The sequence below is a fragment of the Salvelinus namaycush genome, chromosome 7 (assembly GCF_016432855.1).
Source record: "Salvelinus namaycush isolate Seneca chromosome 7, SaNama_1.0, whole genome shotgun sequence".
Lineage (NCBI taxonomy): Eukaryota > Metazoa > Chordata > Actinopteri > Salmoniformes > Salmonidae > Salvelinus > Salvelinus namaycush.
The window spans coordinates 27142470-27166261 of NC_052313.1; the positions used below are offsets into that span (position 1 = coordinate 27142470).

Genomic DNA, 23792 nt, shown 5'->3' on the forward strand with positions numbered 1-23792 from the left:
AAGTGCGCGTGTGCAATAACTCAATTCGCCCTTGCACTCCAAAACAAACAAACAACTTTGACAAAGGGTGAATTCTACAAAAACTTTGGCCACTCTGTTCGTAACAGATGTATAGTTTTGAAAACAGAAAACTGCATTGAGATCAAATGTTTAATCGATGAGAAAATTAGCAGAATGTCGGCAAAAATCCACCTCGCTCCATCTTCTCCCACTGCCAGCCACCACCGTATTTGGTAGTGAGTGGTATGCTTCACATTTTTACATCCGGTGAAATGTCTGTCTCATTGTTACATCTGTGGTCAAAGTTGAAAAGTTGAGTTTGACGCATGAAGAATCATGGCTGAACTAGACATTGGGAAACATTGTAACATAAAGTTCTGCCATCAGACAGGTTTTCATTAAAAAAACATTTTTACTAGAATTATGTGATCGAAAGAATGAACTATGTTGCTTAACGTTAAATGTTGTGTTTTTGTATTTGTAGCTACCGTTTGTTTTGCCAACTTGCTAACCGGTTAGCTAGCTACATGGCTATGCTAATCACTGTAAGGCTGGCTAACTTGCAAGCTGTTGACAACATTTAGCTGCTAGCTAACTAGTTAATAATACTTAGTCAATTTGTAAGTGTAGCCAATTTAATTTAGCTCTTAATTCTCTCTAGAAGTAGCTAGAAAGACAAAAGCTTTGTTAGCCAGTAGTCTCTTTGGAATTCTTAATGAGTCAGCAAGGGCAGTTAAAACTAGCAGTGGCTAGATAGGCAGTTAGCAATAGCTAGCCAGTTAGCAGTGGCTTGCCAATCCTATCACCAGAGAAGGAAGAGATGACATCCCACTCCCTATTTTATTCTGGTTCTTATAACGTTACAGCGAAATAAGTAGACCAGACATAGTTGCTAATGCATTGGTGCATACTAAAAACATTTTTTTGTATTAAAGTGTCTGGGTGGGACATCTTCAATTATCCACCATCTTTTTGCAATCACTGCTGCTAGCCTTTGATTTTGGCATTATGTTGAAGTTGTCAATGCGTTTTACTACGGTCTATCCCAATTTCTCCTCCAGATTTTCTGCCATTCATTTGTGATGCCTGCAGGGGTGTTTTCTGGTAAGATCAGATTTTTGTTGTTGTTTAACCTTTTATTTATCCAGGCGATAAATATGACGGCCTGACTTGTGTATATATGCGTTTAACTAAATTCAGTCACTATGGCTCTTGGGTTTGAATGTGATATAAAAAATAAAAACTTGTTTTTATGATTGACTACTAGACAAGTCTTTTTACTTTCCTTCCAGCCTTGAACACAGAAGTCGAGATTTGCACGCTTGTCCTGTGGTAAGAAACCTTTACGTCCCAAATGGCATCCTAATTCCTACTTTTGACCAGAGCCCACTATTTTGACCCAAAAGTAATGCCCTATATAGGGAATAGGGTGCCAAATGGGACGTATGTTCAGCGTTGAGATTTAATGGCAAACTAGTTTTCTCATGATTTTGAATTCAGTCATGATTGAAAATGTTTTTCTCAGGTGGACGTTAAAAAAGAAGTCCAGATATCTGGTGGCTGTACAAGATACCCATGCACATTTGAAGACTGCAAAGGGAAAGAACTGTTGCCAGTCATTTGTCCACACTGTCAGAAACATTTCTGTTTGGCGTAAGTGTCATGTTTTTTCTCTTTGTCTGCCCTGGTCTCTCCAACAAGAACAGGGACCATATTTAAAACGTTTCTCAGAAGGAGTGCTGATCTACAATCAGTTTTGCCTTTTCAAAATGGATGGACAGGGGTGATCCTAAATCAGAACTCCTATTCTGAGACACTTTGTGAATATGGGCCCAGATCTACTGAAACTAGTGTTAGGTGATGTGTTGTTTGAGGAGTAGAGCATGGGTTCTCAAACTTTTTGGGTCCGGGACATCTTTTGTGACATCAAATTTATCAGGGACCACCTCGAATGAGAGTACAACTCTTTGTATGTTATTTCTATGACTTTGCCAGTGCATTGCTGGACAAACTGTGTCTCAGGCCCTGGGAAAGACCATTTTAAAGGCCCACCTCTTGGCATTGGAGTGAAAATTTAGCAGTTTAAGCAAATTTCCTGCAATTGGTAAAAACCTGAGGGGTGGGCCTGGAGAAATGTAACCACTCTCAAATTCATAGAATGAGCTATAGATACAAGGACTGACCGTCCATGATATCTACATTATAGTTTTAACAATGTTTTGAGGCTATACAGTGTTCTTTTTTTCTTTTTTATTAGTGGAACAAGCTTATATTTTGGGTTCTGATGGGGTACAACAGTTGAACTAAGCTCATGGCTCATTTATAAGCTATATTCTTTACAAATCAATGGGTATATTATGATATTCCATACAAAAAAATGGATGTAGCTAAACTAAAGGCATCCGCATGCTTCCCATTTATGTATTATTTTTAATTTAACCATTATTTAACTAGGCAAGTCAGTTAAGAACAAATTCTTATTTACAATGACGGCCTACCAAAAGGCAAAAGGCCTCCTGTGGGGACGGGGGCTGGGATTATATTTTTTTAAATTATAAATATAGGACAAAACACACATCACAACACTACATAAAGAGAGACCTAAGACAACAACATAGCAAGGCAGCAACACATGACAACACAGCATGGTAGCAACATGACAACAACATGGTAGTAACACAACATGGTACAAACATTATTGGGCACAGACAACAGCACAAACGGCACGAAGGTAGAGACAGCAATACATCCCATCCAAAACAGTTCGGAACAGTTTGTGCACACACTACATTATCAAAGTATGTGGACACCTGCTCATAGAACATCTCATTCCAAAATCATGCGCATTAATATTGAGTTGGTCCCCCTTTGCTGCTATAACAGCCTCCACTCTTCTGGGATGGCTTTCCACTAGATGTTGGAAATTTGCTGTGGGGACTTGCTTCCATTCAGCCGCAAGAGCATTAGTGAGGTCAGGCACTGATGTTGCAGGCAATCTCAACGCTGTGTGTTACAGGGAAGACATCCTCCTCCCTCATGTGGTACTCTTCTTGCATGCTCATCCTGACATGACCCTCCAGCATGACAATGCCACCAGCCATACTGCTCGTTCTGTGCGTGATTTCCTGCAAGACAGGAATGTCAGTGTTCTGCCATGGCCAGCGAAGAGCCCGGATCTCAATCCCATTGAGCACGTCTGGGACCTGTTGGATCGGAGAGTGAGGGCTAGGGCCATTCTAATTAAATTAAATTTAAAAAAACTTTAATTTTAATAATTGTATACATAGGTTACTATTTCATCCCTCAACAAAAATATAGGTCTTGCCCCGACACATCTATGGTTGCGAGCCAAGCCGGCAGGCCGTTCATTCTAGCGGTTAGGTTGCCAGAGACGCAACCCAGTCATTAAGTATTTTTATTCTATATCTATTTACACTGTTGCTTACCCAGATTCGTCTGTCGGACTGCCAGATGGTGAAGCGTGATTCATTACTCCAGAGAACACGTTTCCACTGCTCCAGAGTCCAATGGTGGCGAACTTTACACCTCCAGCCGACGCTTGGCATTGCGCATGGTGATCTTAGGGTTGTGTGCGGCTGCTCGGCCGATGAAACCCATTTCATGAAACTCCTGACTAACAGTTATTGTGCTGATGTTGCTTCCAGAGGCAGTTTGAAACTCGGTAGTGAGTGTTGCAACCGAGAACAGACATTTTTACGCACTTCAGCACTCGGCTGTCCTGTTCTGTGAGCTTGTGTGGCCTACCACATCGCGGCTGAGCCGTTGTTGCTCCTAGACTTTTCCACTTCACAATAACAGTACTTTCAGGTGACCGAGGCAGCTCTAGCAGGGCAGAAATGTGACAAACTGACTTGTTAGAAAGGTGGCATCCTATGATGGTGCCACGTTCAAAGTCACTGAGCTCTTCATTAAGGCCATTCTACTGCCAATGTCTGTCTATAGAGATTGCATGGCTGTGTGCTCGATTTTATACACCTGTCAGCAACAGGTGGGGCTGAAATGGGGGCGGTCTAGTGGTTAGAGCGTTGGGCCAGTAACCAAAAGGTTGCTAGATCGAGCTGACAAGGTAAAAATCTGTCGTACTGCCCCTGAACTAGGCCTTCATTGTAAATAAGAATTTGTTCTTAACTGACTTGCCTAGTTAAATACAGATTAAATTAAAAAATAGCCAAATCCACTCATTTGATGGGGTGTCCACATACTTTTGTATAAACAGTGTATAGTATGATGATATTTTGTGACCTTCGCCTGTTCATGCGCACAATTTTTTTTATTGAGGCAAGCTGAAGTCTACGCCCCTTTGTAGGTGATTGGTCAACAATAGGGATTCTTCAATGAAGTGTTGTCATTCAGCGAGACATGCACATTTTTCACTTGAGAAATACTGCACCAAACATTTTAGGTAGATGTAAAATTATGCGACTAAAATCTCCTTGGCAAAAATGTCTGTTAATGACAGATTTCTTGAGTGATCATACAGTGCGTTTAGAAAGTATTCATACCCCTTTACTTATTCCACATTTTATTGTTACAGCCTAAATTCAAAATTGATTAAATTGCTTTTTTTCTTTCACCCATCTACACACAATACCCCATAATGACAATGTGAAAACATGTTTTTTGATATTTTTGTAAATTTATTGAATATGGAATATAGAAATATCCATATACATAAGTATTCACACCCCTGAGTCAATACATTGAATCCCCTTTCGCAGTGATTACAGCTGATAGTCTTTCTGGTAAGTCTTTAAGAGCTTTACTCACCTGGATTTGACAAAATTGCGCATTATTCTTAAAACAATTCTTCAAGCTCTGTGAAGTTGGTTGTTCATGTCTCGATTGCCATTTTCAAGTCTTACCATAGATTTTCAAGCTGATTTAAGTCAAACCTGTAACTAGGCCAGTCGGGAACATTCAATGTCGTCTTGGTATGTACCTCCATTGTATATTTGGCCTTGTGTTTTAGGTTATTGTCCTGCTGAAAGGTACATTTGTTCTCCCAATGTCTGTTGGAAAGCAGACTGAACCAGGTTTTCCTCTAGGATTTTGCCTATGCTTAGCTCTATTCAGTTTGTTTTTATCCTTAAAAAACGTCCTAGTCCTTGACGATGACAAGCATACCCATAACATGATGCAGCCACCGCCATGCTTAGAAATATGAAGAGTGGTACACAATGATGTGTTAGGACATAAAGTTAATTTCTTTGCCACATTTTTTGCAGTTTTACTTTAGTTTTACTTTATTGCAAACAGGATGCATGTTTTGGAATATTTTTATTCTGTACAGCTGTCCCTTTTTTCCACTGTCATTTAGGTTAGTATTGTGGAGTGAAAACTGAGGATGGATCCACAACCTTGTATTCTCCCATCACAGCCATTAAACTCTGTAACTGTTTTAGTCATCATTGGCGTCATGGTTAAAATCCCTGAGCGGTTTCTTTCCTCATTCTATTTTGAGGAAGTGTATACTGGCTACAGGGTCTCAAGATGGACTTACCTGAACGGAAGCATGCTGACGCACATTTTAAATTACAGTGCATTTATGTATTTGATTTTTTAAATTTTCTGGGAATACAAGAAGTATTATAAATTGACAAATGGATAATTGGTGGAGCACTGTGGATACCAATATCCCTGTGAGCCTCCCAGGCCCATGTTTCCCAGGATTAATAACATACATTTTAGATTAATAATATTACATTGTATTTTATTACACCCTCGAAACTTATTCCATGGATCCCTTGGCCAAAATTAGGTTAATATGTTGTTCGAAATATTCCTTTAAAAAAATGTAATGTAAGAAAATATATTTCTTTGAGATCTAGCTGTGGACCGCCTGCAGTGGCAAGACAGATGATGGGTGTGTTAAAAGCTCCTCTCATACCCCCATTTTCTTTATTCTCCAGCCACCGTCACCAAGATGACCACAAGTGTGATAAACTGGAAACACCCAAGCCTCGCATGGCTGCCACGCAAGCGCTCGTGCAGAAGATTGTAGGTTAGTCACAGTCGCAACTTTTCATCACAAACCAAAAAAATTACTTTTACTGGGTTCATTGGAGTTATATCCTAAATGGTACCCTATTACCTATTTCCACAGGGCTGTGGTCAAAGTAGTGAACTATATAGGGAATATATAGTGTATATAGCCATATATAGCCATGTATATAGCCATACAGGATATGCTTATCCCTGCTATTCTTTAGCCTGTCCACATGAGGGCAGTGTTCACCAAAATGTTGGGTTCTACCCTCTTGACTGAACAGAGTCCAAGAAGGCTTTGCCTCCGAGGAAAGGTCGCAAGGGAGTAAAGAATGCTGCAACAGCAGCCAAGGTGGCTTTGATGAAACTAAAGCTTCATGCTGCAGGAGACAAGGGACTGCCACAGGTACTACCAGTCTGGAATTAAGAGCGATGGAGAGCGAGATGCAGAGTGATTGCGTCCAACCTATTCCCTAGTGGGCTACTTTCAACCAGGGGGGCTCTGTTCAAGAGTAGTGCACTATTTAGGGAATAGGGTGTAATTTGAGATTCAGCCACTGAGAGAGTGTGTGTGTCTGACGTGTAAACTTGAACTGTGATGGTATTATTAAAGTGGGGCTGCGAGATGTATATATATAATGCAACATACTATGTTGGGTCAAGAAGTAATAACCTAATTTATTCTGCTTTGATTTGCACGGGGGGGGGGGGGGGTATATACTACCGGTCAAGTTTTAGAAAATCTACTCATTCAAGGGTTTTTCTTTATTTTTACTGTTTTCTACATTGTAGAATAATAGTGAAGACATCAACTATGAAATGACACTTATGGAATCATGTAGTTACCAAAAAAGTGTTAAACAAATCAAAATATATTTTATATTTGAGATTCTTCAAATAGCCACCCTTTGCCTTGATGACAGCTTTGCACACTCTTGACATTCCATCAACCAGCTTCATGAGGTAGTCACCTGGAATGAATTTCAATTAACAGGTGTGCCTTAAGTAAATTTGTGGAATTTCTTTCCTTAATGCGTTTGAGCCAATCAGTTGTGTTGTGACAAGATGAGGGGATATACAGAAGATAGCCCTATTTGGTATAAGACCAAGTCCATATTATGGCAAGAACAGCTCATATAAGCAAAGAGAAATGATAGTCCATTACTTTAAGACATGAAGGTCAGTCAATACGGAACATTTCAAGAACCTTACGTTTCTTCAAGTGCAGTCGCAAAAACCATCAATCGCTATGATGAAACAGGCTCTCATGAGAACCGCCACAGGAATAGCAGACCCAGAGTTACCTCTGCTGCAGAGGATACGTTCATTAGTTACCAGCCTCAGAAAATGCAGCGCAAGTAAATGCTTCAGAGTTCAAGTAACAGACACATCTCATCAACTGTTCAGAGGAGACTGTGAATCAGGCCTTCATGGTCGATTGCTGCAAAGAAACCACTACTAAAGGACACCAATAATAAGAAGAGACTTGCTTGGGCCAATAAACACAAGCAATGGACATTAGACCGGTGGAAATGTGTCCTTTGGTCTGGAGTCCAGATTTGAGATTTTTGGTTCCAACCGCTGTGTCTTTGTGAGATGCGGTGTGGGGGAACGGATGATCTCCGCATGTGTATTTCCCTCCGTAAAGCACGGATGAGGTGTTGGTGTGGGGGTGCTTTGCTGGTGACACTGTCTGTGATTTATTTAGAATTTGAGGCACACTTAACCAGCCTTAACACTTAACCAGCATGGCTACCACAGCATTCTGCAGCGATACGCCACTCCATCTGGTTTGCGCTTAGTGGGACTTTCATTTGTTTTTCAACAGGACAATGACCCAACACACCTCCAAGCTGTGTAAGGGCTATTTTACCAAGAAGGAGAATGATGCAGTGCTGCATCAGATGACCTGGCCTCCACAATACTCCGACCTCAATCAAATTGTGATGGTTTGGGATGAGTCGGACCGCAGAGTGAAGGGAAAGCAGTCAACAAGTGCTCAGCATATGTGGGAATCCTTCAAGATTGTTGGAAAAGCATTCCCGGTGAAGCTGGTTTGGAGAATGCCAAGCTGTCTTCAAGGCAAAGGGTGGCTATTTGAAGAATCTCATATAAAACACTTTGGTTACTACATAGTTCCATATGTTATTTCAGAGTTTTGATGTCTTTACTATTATTCTACAATGTAGAAAATAGTAAAAAATAAAGCAAAACCCTTGAATGAGTAGATGTTCTAGAACTTTTGACCGGTAGTGTATATACTGTATATTTGTTTGCAATTGTTTATACCAATCTAAAACGATGCATAATTCTCTGCGATGCTTTAGGCTAGAGACAAGCGGTAGAATGCCAGAGGATCGGCTATGAAAAGCCAACTGACATTTAGTCCTGAGGTGCTGACCTGTTGCACCCTCGACAACTACTGTGATTATTATTATTTGACCATGCTGGTCATTTATGAACATTTGAACATCTTGGCCATGTTCTGTTATTATCTCCAACCGGCACAGCCAGAAGAGGACTGGCCACTCCTCATAGTCTGGTTGCTCTTTCTTCCTAGGTTTCGGCCTTTCTAGGGAGTTTTTCCTAGCCAACGTGCTTCTACACCTGCATTGCTTGCTGTTTGTGGTTTTAGGCTGGGTTTCTGTACAGCACACATCACTGAGATATCAGCTGATGGGCTATATAAATACATTTGATTTGATTTGAGGAAGAGTTATCTCTGATGGGAATATCTTTGGTTTGTCTCTATGATATTCAGAAGCTGAGTTAAGGCCTTCTAAAATTGAGGAGTCAAAGAAATTACACCCTCTAAATTACCCCCTCTAATTTCTTTGACTCCTCAACTTTCGAAGGTCGTACCTCTGCTGAATATCATAGAGACAAACCAAAGATATTCCCAGCAGTCGACTCTTCCGCTGGCATTTTACCGCTTGTATCTAGCCTAAAGCGTTGCAGATTTATGCATTGTTTTTAAACAATCGCATATAATAAACAAATATTCCCCCCTCAAGTCAAGGAAGGTTTACACCCGAGGAAGAGTCACCTCTGATGGGAATATCTTTGGTTTGTCTCTGATATTCAGAAGCTGAGCTATGACCTTTTTAAAGTTGAGGAGCCAAAGAAACTTGCTTGGAAGTCATCTTATACAATGTGACTCTGTCGCTATCAATTGATCTATTCACTTTCTGTAAAAGAGAAATATGTGTATAATTAAATTGAAAACATTGGCCTATTAAACATATTTAGTAGCGGGGAAATCGGTTTAGAATGCATTTTCCTTATCTATTATTATTATTTTTATTAAATAGCCTATCCAAAAGATGCCATGAGTCTTGTTAAACTATACTAACTCATTAAACATTCAAGCTGGTTTAATATAGGCTATGTCAATAAACAATAATAAGGGAGTGATACTAAACATGGGGTGCATGGTGAAAAGGTTGGGAACCCTGCTGTAAACAGCATCTACTTGTCATCATTCTAGAAAGAATCAGTGTCTTATGTGCTTTTGCATTTTATTTGATGTACAAGTCCACATCTCTAACTTTGCTTTCCAGACAGAGAGGACCTATTTCAATGTCTTCCTTCCCAAAGAGGGCAAAGCCTCCAGCCTGCCTATGTTTTTCTGTTCCAAGTGGAGTGTGGGGAAAGTAGTGGACTACGCCGCCTCACTGGCCAGCCTCAAGAACAGCAACAACGTACTGACGGCTAAGGTAACAGAAAACAGCCTCGAGCAGCAGGTTCCAATCAACCTATTGTACCGCTGTCATCGAACACATTTTAGAAACCTCTCTTTTTGAAACATCTTAGAACAATGTATTAACAGAAAGGTAACCGAAAACTATCACGAGCTGTCTCCAAGCAGAAAAACCTATTCTACCATTGTCATTATGCAAATATTAGAGACGAAACATACCAACACGAACATTGGCAGTGCGCAATGGCTATCCTTCCTATCGCCACTGACCACAGAACATCGGCCACCATTTTCTGTTTGTTTCCATTCTATTCTACATGTTGAATCGCCACCATTTGTCGACACCCAGCAGGTGATCGACTGCGCATGGCAAACTTTCCTGTTGGTCTGTCTTGTCTCTAAGATACCTCTTACTAAAAACCTACTTTGTCCTCCCCCTGTGGCGTTGTTGTTGGCGTGTAGAAGCTGCGGCTGTGCCACCCCCAGACGGGCGAAGCTCTCAAGATGGACGACACCCTTCTCTCCATGCTGGCTCACCCAGACTCGCCCCTCTACAACGGGGGAAACGTGATCCTTGAGTACCTGGAGAACGACTGCTCAGGCCTGGAGGACACCTCTGCCTACATCCCACAGTCCTGACTCGCACACGACACTGATGGTCTAAATCATTTTGAGTCGTTGGAATACTATGAACGTGTTTTCTTATTTAGGGTAGTACAGTTTTGATTTACAGCAGTTTGACATGTGCTTCATTTGCTTAGAAAAGACAATGTACGAATGTGTATTTTGTGAAGTACAGGGGTGGTGGTGTAGTCATGATCTGGAAAAGGGCTTCCAATGTCAGTTCTCTAGTACCTATGTGATAGTAAAACATTTCCCTTATTATTGTGATCCTCTGGGCCACTTAGGCAATTTGGAATTCACTATTGACAGTAATGAACGCTAACCACATGCATTTCAATTTGGTGTGAGCAAGCAATGTTACGGCGAGGATGGGGATAGTGATCTGTGCAATTATAAATTGGGAGTTGGAACCAAAGTACTCGACAGTAATTTTCCATTGATTAATGGTATACTCATTGAAAAACAAGCCGATTCTAATCAACCCAGGTGGGACTTGAACCCACAATCCCCAGGCTGATTGATGCCTTTTCCACTGGGCCACTGATGTAAAGGTGAGAAAAATTGATTTGGTCAGATCGTGTTGTTTTTACAGGCGAGATAAACTCCCCGCTACTCTGTTCTCTGCCTCAGCCAGGTGGAACACCGATGCATAATCGTTGTTAAACACAGGAACCTTCCTCTGTACCTGTTCAAACTGATGTCATTTCCAACATTATTCTCATCATTCAAATAAGAAAATTACACTACCCAAGGTTATTCATGGTAAACGCTGCAAATATTGTCTCAATCGGAAATGACCTTTAAATGTCCACTGCGCTTTTAAGCGGATCTACCGCTGATCGGATTGAATCCCGGCCTTAGCAGCATGACTTTCAAGCAAGTAGCAGTTTCTTATGCTTTCGATCCCATCAGACCATATACAGATAGTGTTTCCATACCTTTTAATAACCTGTTGAATCTGATCCACCAGCACCCCCACGGAACAAACACCATTAGTTAGCAGCAAATAATTGGTCATTGGAACTAGCTGTAGGAAAGCTGCCATTCTAGACTGGGGAAACCAGAGAAGATCAATGGTGGACCTCTGCCCACTCTGTGTAGGCCACGATTTATGGTCAGTCTCAATAACAAAAACACCATGGCATAAACGGAAATGATTTAGACCTTGAGTCTTAGTCCATTCAACACTTAATCATCCTGCAAGCAAGGTTTCCTCAGTCAACTAAGAAATTCCTATAGTGAAGGGTGTCCATATTAAGACAGCCTGCCTAACACCGTAATAGTGAAATTCAACAACAGTAGAAAGTAATTCAACACCAGTAGAAAGCAGATTTATCTGTATGTGAGCATATAGTCAATGTATGATCTATCATGAAATAATTATAAATGCTGTAATGACAAAAAACGGTGCCATTTTAGCTGTTTCTTTTAATCACATTCCTGATGTGCAGTACTGTGGATATGTGAGGATTTGTCCTAGTCCAAAGATCAATACAGTCTATTCCTTAGATGATTTCTTGGAGTGGACGTTCTGATCAGGGATCTCGAAAATGACAATCTGAGTGTTATCCTGGATTTGTATCTCTCTCCTCTTTCTCACCACACATACAGAAATGTAGATGGAGGGAGCCAATAGTATGTTCATGGTCATTTCAGTTGAGATGACACTGCTGGTCAAAGAGTCTCGGAATGTGTCCCAAATGGCACCCTATTCCCTATAAAGTGCACTACTTTTGACCAGAGCCCTATAAAGGGAATAGGGTGCCATTTGGAACGTAGCCTCAGATTTTACACGGTGCGTTTTCGCTATCCTTCCATAGCTGTAGCCTCTCCTATAGTGTTGTCAGACACACAGCATGGGTTAATGAGACTGCTATGTAACATTCTGACTTAATTAATATGCAATGAGTGTGTGGTAAAAATCGTTGAGGCTGGATTTGGAGGATTTCACCAAACGTTGAGAGGGGCCTATGACATCTTTAGCCCGGAGTGGGAGAGAAAGGCAGTAGTGTTAGATTATCAGGGATCAACCTGAAGATGCATCTAAGCTCATGTTTCTCATGCTGAGCACACACATTTTAAGGGGCACAACATACTGTATATTCTCCATACTCAATTGGCGGATCCGGACCCAGAACGGGGTCAATACGGAACGCAGGTCCCCCCTCCCCCCAAAAAATGTTTACTCGGTCGGGTTTCGACCCCTGGTATCATATAAACAAACATAAGACATGGAAGAATGCATAGAATTGAAGGGAATTAGCTTTAAAAAAATGTTTTAAAAATCTCTGTCCGATGCAAAATATGTAGATTTGCAGCAACATTGCCTCTCCGCCAGCAAGTGGGGTGTGAACAGTTTGGGGTCTCATGGGTTGCGAGGTGGGGGTTTGTTACTACGCCGATAAATTACATTATCAACCCGGAAAATTTGTGTGACCTGACATCTCAAATAGTACTTGAGTACCCCTGCTGTATATTTATGGGGCGCAACATGTGTTATCATAGTATGTGCATATGTTCTTTGAGCTATTTGTGTGCTTGATATTTGTGGATGTAAAGCGGTATTCTGCTGTTCCTTGGTTCTGACATAATAGATAAGTCCTATTTTATTAGTAAAATGATGACCTCATATTTTGGGAGCAAAGAAATATGAATAATTTACAGCAGTTCAGTACAGTTTAAAATGGTATGGTGAGAATACTGGACACACCTCAAATACATTTTGCCCAGAAGCTTGAACATTGGGAAAAATCTGATAGGGGTTGAGCATCTGGTGGAAGCGTCTCATATTTGTTCTGTTGAAAATGAGAGCTCCTCGCCATAAATCAATAATATGCAATATGCATCTTCAAGCATTAAGCCTCAATTTGGTTTCCGGCGGCAAATCCGAGTCATGATTATACATCCTCGGGCAGTAATTTAGTCATTAGCACAGCCATCCTCTCTTGTTGGGTGAACTCTTACTTACATCATGGCATCTGATCCTCTTCAACAGGGCAATAATGGCTCTCCTAATCTATGGAGGAGAACCAAACTGCTTCCCCCAAGTGAACCGTGCCTCACCCATACTAAACAGGCCAATGACGTACTACAATATCCACCAAGAGTTTTGAATTAAGAGGTTGGAATTATGATTAATGCCACTCTCTCAATTGTGTGCTATTGAATTGTGACAGTTGTCTTGGCCGTTTTTCGTTTACAGATTTGTTTCTTACAAACTGCACCAATAATATTTGATTAAGGGGTGCCAGGAGTGTCTTTTTTTACACTGAACAAAAATATAAACGCAACATGCAACAATTTCAAAGATTTTACTGAGTTACAGTTCCTATAAGGAAAATCAGTCAATTTAAATAAATTCATTAGGCCATAATCTATGGATTTCACATGACTGGGAATACAGATATGCATCTGTTGGTCACAGACACCTTAAAAAAAGGTAGAGGCGTGGATCAGAAAACCAGTCAGTATCTGGTGTGACCACCGTTTGCCTCATGCAGCGTGACACATCTCCTTCGCATAAATAGACCACATCTCCTTTAGCCCCCGAGTGGCACAGTAGTGGCACAGCGCTCTAAGGCACTGCATCTCAGTGCTAGAGGTGTCACTACAGACCCTGGTTCGGTCCCGGGCTGTATCACAACCGGCCGTGATCGGGAGTCCCATAGGGCGGCGCACAATTGGCCCAGCGTTTTCCGGTCTAGAGGAGGGTTTGGCCGGGGTATGCCGTCATTGTAAATAAGAATTGTTCATAACTGACTTGCCTAGTTAAATAAAGGTTAAATAATATATTTTTTTTTTATAAAGTTGATCAGGCTGTTTATTGTAGCCTGTGGAATATTGTCCCACTCCTCCTTCAAAGGCTGTGTGAAGTTGCTGGATATTGTCAGGAACTGGAACCTGCTGTTGTACACATCGATCCAGAGCATCCTAAACTTGCTCAATGGGTGACAAGTCTGGTGAGAACGCAGGCCATGGTAGAATTGGGACATTTTCAGCTTCCAGGAATTGTGTACAGATCCTTGGCCGTGCATTATCATGCTGAAACATGAGGTGGTGGCGGCGGATGAATGTCAAAACAATGGGCCTCAGGATCTCGTCACGGTATCGCCGTGCATTCAAATTGCCATCGATAAAATGCAATTGTGTTCATTGTCCTTAGCTTATGTCTGCCCGTACCATAACCCCACCGCCACCATGGGGCTCTCTGTTCACAATGTTGACATCAGCAAACCGTTCACCCACACAACGCCATACACGACATCTGCCATCCACCCGGTACAGTTGGAACCGGGATTCATCCATGAAGAGCACACTTCTCCAGCGTGCCAGTGGCCATCGAAGGTGAGAATTTACCTACTGAAGTTGGTTACGACACCAAACTGCAGTCAGGTCAAGACCCTGGTGAGGACGACGAGCACACAGATGAGCTTCCCTGAGATGGTTTCTGACAGTTTGTGCAGAAATTCTTCGGTTGTGCAAACCCACAGTTTCTTCAGGGTGTCTGGTCTCAGACGATCCCGCAGGTGAAGAAGCCGGATGTGGAGGTCCTGGGCTATCGTGGTTCCACGTGGTCTGTGGTTGTGAGGCCGGTTGAACGTATTGCAAAATTCTCAAAAACGAGGTTGGAGGCGGTTAATGGTAAACAAATTAACATTAAATTCTATGGCAACAGCTCTGGTGGATATTCCTGCAGTCAGCATGCCAATTGCACCCCCCTCCCCCAAACTTGAGAGATCCGTGACATTGTGTTGTGTGACAAAACTGCACATTTTAGAGTGGCCTATTATTGTCCTAAGCACAAGATGCACCTGTATAATTATCATGCTGTTTAATCAGCTTCTTGATATGCCACACCTGTCAGGTGAATGGATTATCTTGACATAGGAGAAATGCTAACTAATAGGGATGTAAACAAATTTGTGCACATTTGAGAGAAGTACGCTTTTTTTGTAAACATGGGACCAACACTTTACATGTTGCGTTTATATATTTATTTTATGCAGATACAGTACCAGTCAAAAGTTTGGACACACTTACTAATTCCAGGGTTTTTCTTTATTTTTACTATTTTCTACATTGTAGAATAGTAGTGAAGACATCAAAACTATGAAATAACACATATGGAATCATGTAGTAACCAAAAATGTGTTAAACAAATCAAAATATATTTTATATTTGAGATTCTTCAAAGTAGCCACCCTTTGCCTTGATGACAGCTTTGCACACTCTTGACATTCCATCAACCAGCTTCATGAGGTAGTCACCTGGAATGCATTTCAATTAACAGGTGTGCCTTGTTAGAAGTCAGTTTGTGGAATTTCTTTCCTTCTTAATGTGTTTGAGACAGTTAGTTGTGTTGTGACAAGGTGGGGTTGGTATACAGAAGACAGCCCTATTTGGTAAAAGACCAAGTCCATATTATGGCAAGAACGACTCAAATAAGCAAAGAGAAATGACAGTCCATCATTACTTTAAGACATGAATGTCAGTCAAAATGGAAAATGTTAAGAACTTTGAAAGTTTCTTCAAGTGTAGTCACAAAAACCATCAACAACGATGAAACTGGCTCTCATGAGGACCGCCACAGGAAAGGAAGACCCCGAGGTACCTCTGCTGCAGAGGATAAGTTCATTAGAGTTACTAGCCTCAGAAATTGGCAATTAACTGCACCTCAGATTGCACCTCACAGAGTTCAAGTAACAGACACATCTCAACATCAACTGTTCAGAGGAGACTGCGTGAATCAGGCCTTCATGGTCGAATTGCTGCAAAGAAACCACTACTAAAGGACACCAAAAAGAAGAATAGACTTGCTTGGGCCAAGAAACACAAGCAAAGGACATTAGACATCTGTCCTTTGGTCTGATGAGTTCAAATTTGAGTTTTTTGGTTCCAACCGCCTGTCTTTGTGAGACCCAGAGTAGAACGGAGGATCTCCGTGTGTGGTTCCCACCGTGAAGCATGGAGGAGGAGGTGTAATGGTGTGGGGGTGCTTTGCTGGTGACACTGTCTGTGATTTATTTAAAGGCACACTTAACCAGCATGGCTACCACAACATTCGGTAGCAATACGCCATCCCATCTGGTTGCACTTAGTGGGACTATCATTTGTTTTTCAACAGGACAATGACCCAAAACACACCTCCAGACTGTGTAAGGGCTATTTGACCAAGAACGAGAGTGATGGAGTGCTGCATTAGATGACCTGGCCTCCACAATCACCCGACCTCAACCCAATTGAGATGGTTTGGGATGAGTTGGACTGCAGAATGAAGGAAAAGCAGCCAACAAATTCTCAGCATATGTGGGAACTCCTTCAAGACTGTTGAAAAAGCATTCCTCATGAAGCTGGTTGAGAGAATGCCAAGAGTGTGCAAAGCTGTCATCAAGGCAAAGGGTGACTACTTTGAAGAATCTAAAGTTTTGATGTGTTTAACTCTTGTTTGGTAACTACATGATTCCATATGTGTTATTTCATAGTGTTGATGTCTTCACTATTATTCGACAATGTAGAAAATAGTAAAAATAAAGAAAAACCCTTGAATGAATAGGCGTGTCCAAACTTTTGACTGGTATTGTGTAACGGTCGTCGTAATCCTCCTCCTCGGACGAGGAGGAGAGGCGAGAAGGATCAGACCAATACGCGGAGTGATTTGTGTCCATGATATTTTAATGACTCGAAACTGAACACGAAACAAAACTAACATAAAACAACCGACAAACAGTCCCGTGTGGCACGAATGCAGACACGCGATACAACCACCCACAAAACACACGTGAAACCCCGGCTGCCTTAGTATGATTCTCAATCAGGGACAAACGATCTACAGCTGCGTCTGATTGAGAATCATACCAGGCCGAACACAAAAACCCCAACATAGAAAAACACACATAGACCAACCCACCCAACTCACGCCCTGACCAACTAAATAAATACAAGAAAAAAGGAAAACAGGTCAGGAACGTGACATATTGTATACTGTATATATCATCTTTATTTAGATATCCTCTCACTGGACCTAAACTCTTAGAAAAAAGGTTTCCAAAATGGTTATTTGGCTGTCCCCATAGGACAGGGGTGTCAAACTCATTCCACGGAGGGCCTAGTGTCTGCAGGTTTTTGGTTTTTCCTTTCAATAAAGCCCTAGACAACCAGGTGTGGGGAGTTCCTAACTAATTAGTGATGTTAATTCATCAATCAAGTACAAGGGAGGAGCGAAAACCCGCAGACACTCGGCCCCCGTGGAATGAGTTTGACACCTGTGCCATAGGAGAACCCTTTTTGGTTCCAGGTAGAACCCTTTTTTGTTCCAGATAGAACCCTTTTGGGTTCCATGTCAAACCATCTATGGAAAGGGTTCTACGTGGAAGCCAAAAGGGGTTCTACCTGCAACCAAAAAGGGAATTTCAAAGGGTTTTCCTATTGGGACAGCCAAAGAACAGTTTAAGTTTTTAGATAGCACTATTTTTAGAAGAGTGTAGTCATGGGCCTCAGGCCAAAGCTGCTATCACCTTTTTGACATTTTAGTTTTACTCTGAATTTCTCCTCAGCCGGACTGTCACCTGTGACTCATCTCTCTGGCCTAGCTGTGTCAGGGATGTTTGGACATGAACTGTGCAAACTCATTGACACCACATGCAAAAGAATATCCCTCTATTGATCACTCAACTTTTGTACTTGAGCTTTCATCAATTTGTTAATGTATGTGAATATTGCATGTCACTAAAGAATGTAGGCCTATGACATAAACATTTACCATGTTGCATTGAAGTAACTGTCCAATGTTCTAGATTTCAATAACCTATAATTAATTACAAAGTTCATTCATTGAAAATGATACTCAGTGATCTGTTTTCCACTATCTGGTTGGTGCTATGACAACAGTAGGACTTGTCGATACTAATCAAGATGATTGACGCATACCCGCCTCCACAGCTCTGGTTCACTGTCTTGTACCCGAAGTAAAGGTCCCCAAAGCAGGAGTCTACTAACTAAGTTAATGTTGTCCACATGTCATTGACTCCTTGATGGAGTGCACCGCGGCGTGCCATGGACCAGGAAAAATGCAACCCAAAAGCCACATGACATTACTTTTTCATTCTTAAAAGGATAAGGAGATTTGCAAGAAGGAGGGGATGGGGAGGAACTGGTGGTGCTGACGATATCAACCGGAGTATCCTATCTGACAGACGTTCTTGAGTCATCATTTAACATGGGCAGTCCGGAATATATAAATTCGCGCTCACACCATTTCCGCTAATGAATAACCTGGCACGAGGAAAACTCTCCACCGACCCACCTCAGCAAGCTACCAACGTTTACGGTAAGTTGAAACTGGTTGTGTGCTCTCCACTTTTATGTATAAAAAGGGAACATATATTTAGGATTATAACGTATTTATTCAGTTATTAGTTAGCCTTGTGTCAGAGTAGATAATTCGTTGGTATATGTATGTTCTAAAATTACACATTGGTGCGCAATTACGCAAGAATTAGGCTAATTCAAAGTATATGGCAAGATTACATTGACACAAGTCTAAAGTCGGGTTTAAATATTTATCTTTACCTTTATGTCATTTTAAAAACACAACGGACCATGTTCAGTGCCTTGCCGTCCATCCACAATGACACCTGAGACTACAGCCGCGTGCCCAGTGATGGTGAGAGAGTGCGTCCTGGGGTCCCGCTGGCTGATGGCTGCGCTCACGATTCTGTTGCTGCTCTCCACGACGGTCACCTGCGTTCACAGTACCACGGTGGAGCACGACTTTCACATCGTCCACAATGTCGACAACAGAAGTAAGTTGAAACACGTTTTATTATCGAATAAGTGAATGATTTGTCTTCATAAGCATTGGATTTCATCTTGAAAGGTGACATTGATGACACATTGGATATTACACATAGGATTTCACACATTATTTTGTATACATTTCTTTTGTGTTATAATTAAAAGAAAAAAAATGTCAATTTCAAACCTATTACAAATGGATAATAAAAGGGTTGTACAATTTGTTCATCAAAAAATGTAATCATAATAAACAAATGTAATACATTCGAATGTAACACACCACTGTTAATGTGATATATTTTATAATTATAAAAAAAAAACATTTTGTTAATTTGTAATATTATCTAGATTTTCAACATCTTAGTTATGGATTTGAACATGTTTTTTAATGATTGATATGGTATTCATAAATTAAACATTCACAGTTTACTTGACTTATAAATCCTAAAATCTTCATAGAAGACTAAAGTGTTGCCTAAAAATGATCATCCTAACCCAGTAATGGACCTCCACTGCCTGATGAAAAGGTGACATCCACTTTCAGGTTATTGTTCATACCAATAGCCTAAAATGGTATTGTTCATACCAGGTTATTGTTCACACCAATAGCCTAAAATGGTATTGTTCATACCGGGTTATTGTTCACACCAGGTTATTGTTCATACCAATAGCCTAAAATGGTATTGTTCATACCGGGTTATTGTTCACACCAGGTTATTGTTCATACCAATAGCCTAAAATGGTATTGTTCATACCGGGTTATTGTTCACACCAGGTTATTGTTCATACCAATAGCCTAAAACGGTATCGTTCATACCAATAGCTTAAAATGGTATTGTTCATACCAATAGCTTAAAATGGTATCGTTCATACCAATAGCTTAAAATGGTATTGTTCATACCAGGTTATTGTTCATACCAAAAGCCTAAAATCGTATTGTTCATACCAGGTTATTGTTCACACCAATAGCCTACAATGGTATTGTTCATACCAGGTTATTGTTCACACCAATAGCCTAAAATGGTATTGTTCATACCAGGTTATTGTTCATACCAGGTTATTGTTCACACCAATAGCCTAAATGGTATTGTTCATACCAGGTTATTGCTCATACCAATAGCCTTATACCAAGTAAAGATATTGTTCATACCAGGTTATTCTATAACCTAACAAGAAATGGTATTGCTGTTCATACCAGGTTACTGCTCATACCAATAGCCTAACAAAAAATTGTTTGTTCATACACAATGTTCATCCCACATTTCTTGGTACTGGTATGAACAATAACCTGGTCCTTTAGTGCATTATCACTAGTTATGAATCAGCAATGTGGTGGGTATTAGGTGTGACTACTGTTTACGCATAATGGTGCAACTGTGTACTTTGTGGACAGGCATTTGTGTGTGCTTTTAAGAAAGATAGTGTGTGTGGGGGGGGGGGGGGGGGGGGGGGTCTGTCTGTATTTTAGTGCGAGCACATTCTTGTATATGTACAGTCGTGGCCAAAAATATTGGCGCCCTTTTTCAAATAATGCACCATTTCTTCCAGAAAACTGTTGAAATTAAAACATATTTTGGTATCCACATATGTATGTCTTCGGTGTGCAGTTGAACGAAACACATTTAAAAAAAAATAATTTACTAAATCTTAGCTAATTCCACAAAGAAATCCTAAAATGGCCCGGACGATATTATTGGCACCTTCTAGAAGTAGTTAGAGATTATTTCAAGCAGGTGATTCTCATTTACTTTGGAAGTGAACTCACCTGTGGTGAGTTGAAGGTGTCTGCGGTATAAAAATCACGTATTCAACCAGTTTGAATAGAAAAAAGGACTCATTCTCCTGTTTTGTGTCACTGTGTGTACCGCAATGAGCATGGACAAAATAAAGAAAACCAGAGAATTATCTGAGGAGGTCAGACACAAGATTGTAGCCAAGAGTTGACAATCTCAAGAATACAAGTTCATCTCCAGAGACCATGATGTTCCTGTTTACACCGTACGTAATGTTATCAGGAAGTTTAAGGCCCAGGCCACTGTAGCCAATCTCACTTGACATGGCCACAAGAGAAAACTTGAAGGAAGATTGCAGCGAAGGATTGTTCGAATGGTGGAGAAAGGACCTCGGTCAACAGCCACACAGATTCAAGCTGACCTTCAGACACAAGGTACAACAGTTTCAACTCGCACCATCCGTCACCACCTCAATGAAAGAGGGTTATATGGTAGGAGACCCAGGAGGACCCCACTGTTGAGAGAAAGACATACGAAAGCCTGACTGCAATTTGCCAATACACACTTGAACATGCCAAAATCCTTCTGGGAGAATGTCCTGTGGACAGATGAGACCAAAATTGAGCTTTTTGGTAAAGCATCTCTATGTTAACAGAAAACAAAATGAAGCTTTCAAAGAAAATAACACCTTCCCTACAGTCAAACATGGAAGAGGTTCAGTGATGTTTTGGGGTTGCGTTGCTGCCTCTGGCACTGGGTGTCTTGGACCTGTGCATGGCATCATGAAATCAGGTGAATACCAAGGTATTTTGTAGCGCAATGTCGGACCCAGTGTCAGAAAGCTGGGTCTTCCAGCAGGACATTGACCCCAAACACACTTCAAAAAGAACACAGGAATGGTTCAAGACAAAACACTGGACTGTTCTGAAGTGGCCAGCAATGAGTCCAGATCTAAATCCCATTGAAAACGTGTGGAAAGATCTGAAAACAGCCGTTAGGAGAAGGCACCCTTCAAATCTGAGAGAACTGGAGCAGTTTTCACAAGAGGAGTGGGCCAAACTGCCAGTAGAGGTGTTCAGGAAGCTCATCAATGACTATAGGAAGCGCTTGATTGCAGTTATTTTTACCAAAGGCTGTGCTACCAAATATTAAGTCTAGGGAGTCAATCATTTTGTCAATGCCATTTCTGTTTATTTTCTGATTTAAATGGATATATTAAGTTCAGAATAAAAAACAAAGGTTCTGTAATATTAACAGTGAAATAAAGAATTGTGGAGACCAAATACTTTGTTCAATTTCAACTTATTTTTGGGGAAAATTGTGAGATACTTGAATAATGTGTAAGGGTGCCAATATTTTTGGCCACAACTGTATATATACTGAACAAAAATATAAACACAACATGCAACAATTTCAAAGATTTTACTGAGTTACAGTTCATAGAAGGAAATCAGTCCATTGAAATAAATTCATTCGGCCCTAATCTATGGATTTCAAATGACTGGGCAGGGGTGCACACACGGGTGGGCCTGGGAGGTTCATAGGGGCACCCACTTGGGAGCCAGGTCCACCCACTGGGGAGCCAGGCCCAGCCAATCAGAATGACCTTTTTCCCCACAAAAGGGCTTTATTACCGACAGAAATACTCAGATGTGTAGGCCCTGGGCTGGCGTGGTTAAACTTGGTATGCGGTTATGAGACCGGTTGGATGTACTGCCAAATTTTCTAAAATGACGTTGGAGGCGGCTTATGGTAGAGAAATTAACATTCAATTCTCTAGCAACAGCTCTGTTGGACATTCCTGCAGTCAGCATGCCAATTCCACACTCCCTCAAAACTTGAGACATCTGTGGCATTGTGTTGTGTGACAAAACTTAACATTTTAGAGTGGCCTTTTATTGTCCCCAGCACAAGCTGCACCTGTGTAATGACCATGCTGTTTAATCAGCTTCTTGATATGCCACACCTGTACGGTGGATGGATTATCTTGGAAAAGGAGAAATGCTCACTAACAGGGATGTAAACAAATTAGTGAAAAACATTTGAGAGAAATAAGCTTTTTTTGTGGTATGGAAAATATCTGGGATCTTTTATTTCAGCTCATGAAACATGGGACCAACACTTTACATGTTGCATTCATATTTTTGTTCAGTGTATACTCAAACCTTAACTTGACGCTTCCACTCCCCCCTTGTGTCTTTGTCAGGTCCAGAAATAGATCCATTCTGGTACGTGGGGCGTGGGGTAAGGCCCATCGGGCGTTTTGGGAAGAGGCAGAGCGGAGGAGGGGGCAGCGGAGGGCTCAGACACCCTGGGGCCGTGGTCAGCACACTGGAGATTCTCCTCGACATCATCAGGAACCAGGAGAACATCGGGAAGACACTTAGCGGAGAGGACGCCGACTGGCTACCATGACAACATGCTTGGCCGCCCCCCCCCCCCCACCATCTGTCTGTGAACGTGTCTTTATTTAATCAAGGATAGTCTTTCTTTGTCTCTATCTCCTTTTTCTTTCTTTCTTTTCAAGGTTTGCTCTCAAGCCTACAGTATGTCTTAGTCTAGGGACCTCTAAACTGGTTGACCAGTTGTAGTCTGTATGGTACATACTGAGAAATGCAATCTATATTGATTAATAAATGAAGATAGTCTGTAACTATGGTTTTGGTACATTGGTGCTGTGACCGATTATTGTTGAATAAAAAGCAGGAAGTCTAAAAAGAGAAATGTGAAGATGCTCAAAATCTGAATCTTTCTGTGAGTAAGCAGGTCAGTTTTTCTTACCATTGGTGAGGGATATTCTTTGTAACATAAAGTAAGACCATACTTCATTAATCCCCAAAGGTTAGGAATGATAGGAAACTCCAGAGGTCATTCAGGTGCAAACTTTATTCAATCAGTGTTACACTTTTTCTCAAATCAGAGCAATTTGGCACATA

At 41.1% G+C, this 23792-nt stretch overlaps 2 protein-coding genes across 2 annotated transcripts; both read left to right on the forward strand.

The window, feature by feature from the left end:
- The first annotated feature begins 296 nt into the window (after nt 1-296).
- zfand1 (zinc finger, AN1-type domain 1) lies at nt 297-10588 on the forward strand. The gene is made up of 8 exons (XM_038997877.1): nt 297-391; nt 1062-1104; nt 1293-1332; nt 1526-1653; nt 5931-6022; nt 6291-6412; nt 9567-9722; nt 10169-10588. The coding sequence occupies exons 1-8, from the start codon at nt 337-339 to the stop codon at nt 10343-10345; spliced, it is 813 nt and encodes a 270-aa protein (XP_038853805.1). The 5' UTR covers nt 297-336; the 3' UTR covers nt 10346-10588.
- Nucleotides 10589-18592: 8004 nt separating this feature from the next.
- prlh2 (prolactin releasing hormone 2) lies at nt 18593-23271 on the forward strand. Its single transcript, XM_038997007.1, has 3 exons — nt 18593-18656; nt 18937-19131; nt 23063-23271. The coding sequence occupies exons 1-3, from the start codon at nt 18593-18595 to the stop codon at nt 23269-23271; spliced, it is 468 nt and encodes a 155-aa protein (XP_038852935.1).
- The last annotated feature ends 521 nt before the right edge of the window (nt 23272-23792 follow it).

Bases quoted from the DNA above. Each gene is read 5' to 3' on its own strand.
- prlh2 (XM_038997007.1), top strand. From the start codon at position 18,593: ATGAATAACCTGGCACGAGGAAAACTCTCCACCGACCCACCTCAGCAA. The intron at 18,657-18,936 runs GTAAGTTGAAAC...GACCATGTTCAG, and splicing joins GCAAGCTACCAACGTTTACG to TGCCTTGCCGTCCATCCACA. The intron at 19,132-23,062 runs GTAAGTTGAAAC...TGTCTTTGTCAG, and splicing joins CCACAATGTCGACAACAGAA to GTCCAGAAATAGATCCATTC.
- zfand1 (XM_038997877.1), top strand. From the start codon at position 337: ATGGCTGAACTAGACATTGGGAAACATTGTAACATAAAGTTCTGCCAT. The intron at 1,333-1,525 runs GTAAGAAACCTT...TGTTTTTCTCAG, and splicing joins ATTTGCACGCTTGTCCTGTG to GTGGACGTTAAAAAAGAAGT. The intron at 6,413-9,566 runs GTACTACCAGTC...TTTGCTTTCCAG, and splicing joins GAGACAAGGGACTGCCACAG to ACAGAGAGGACCTATTTCAA.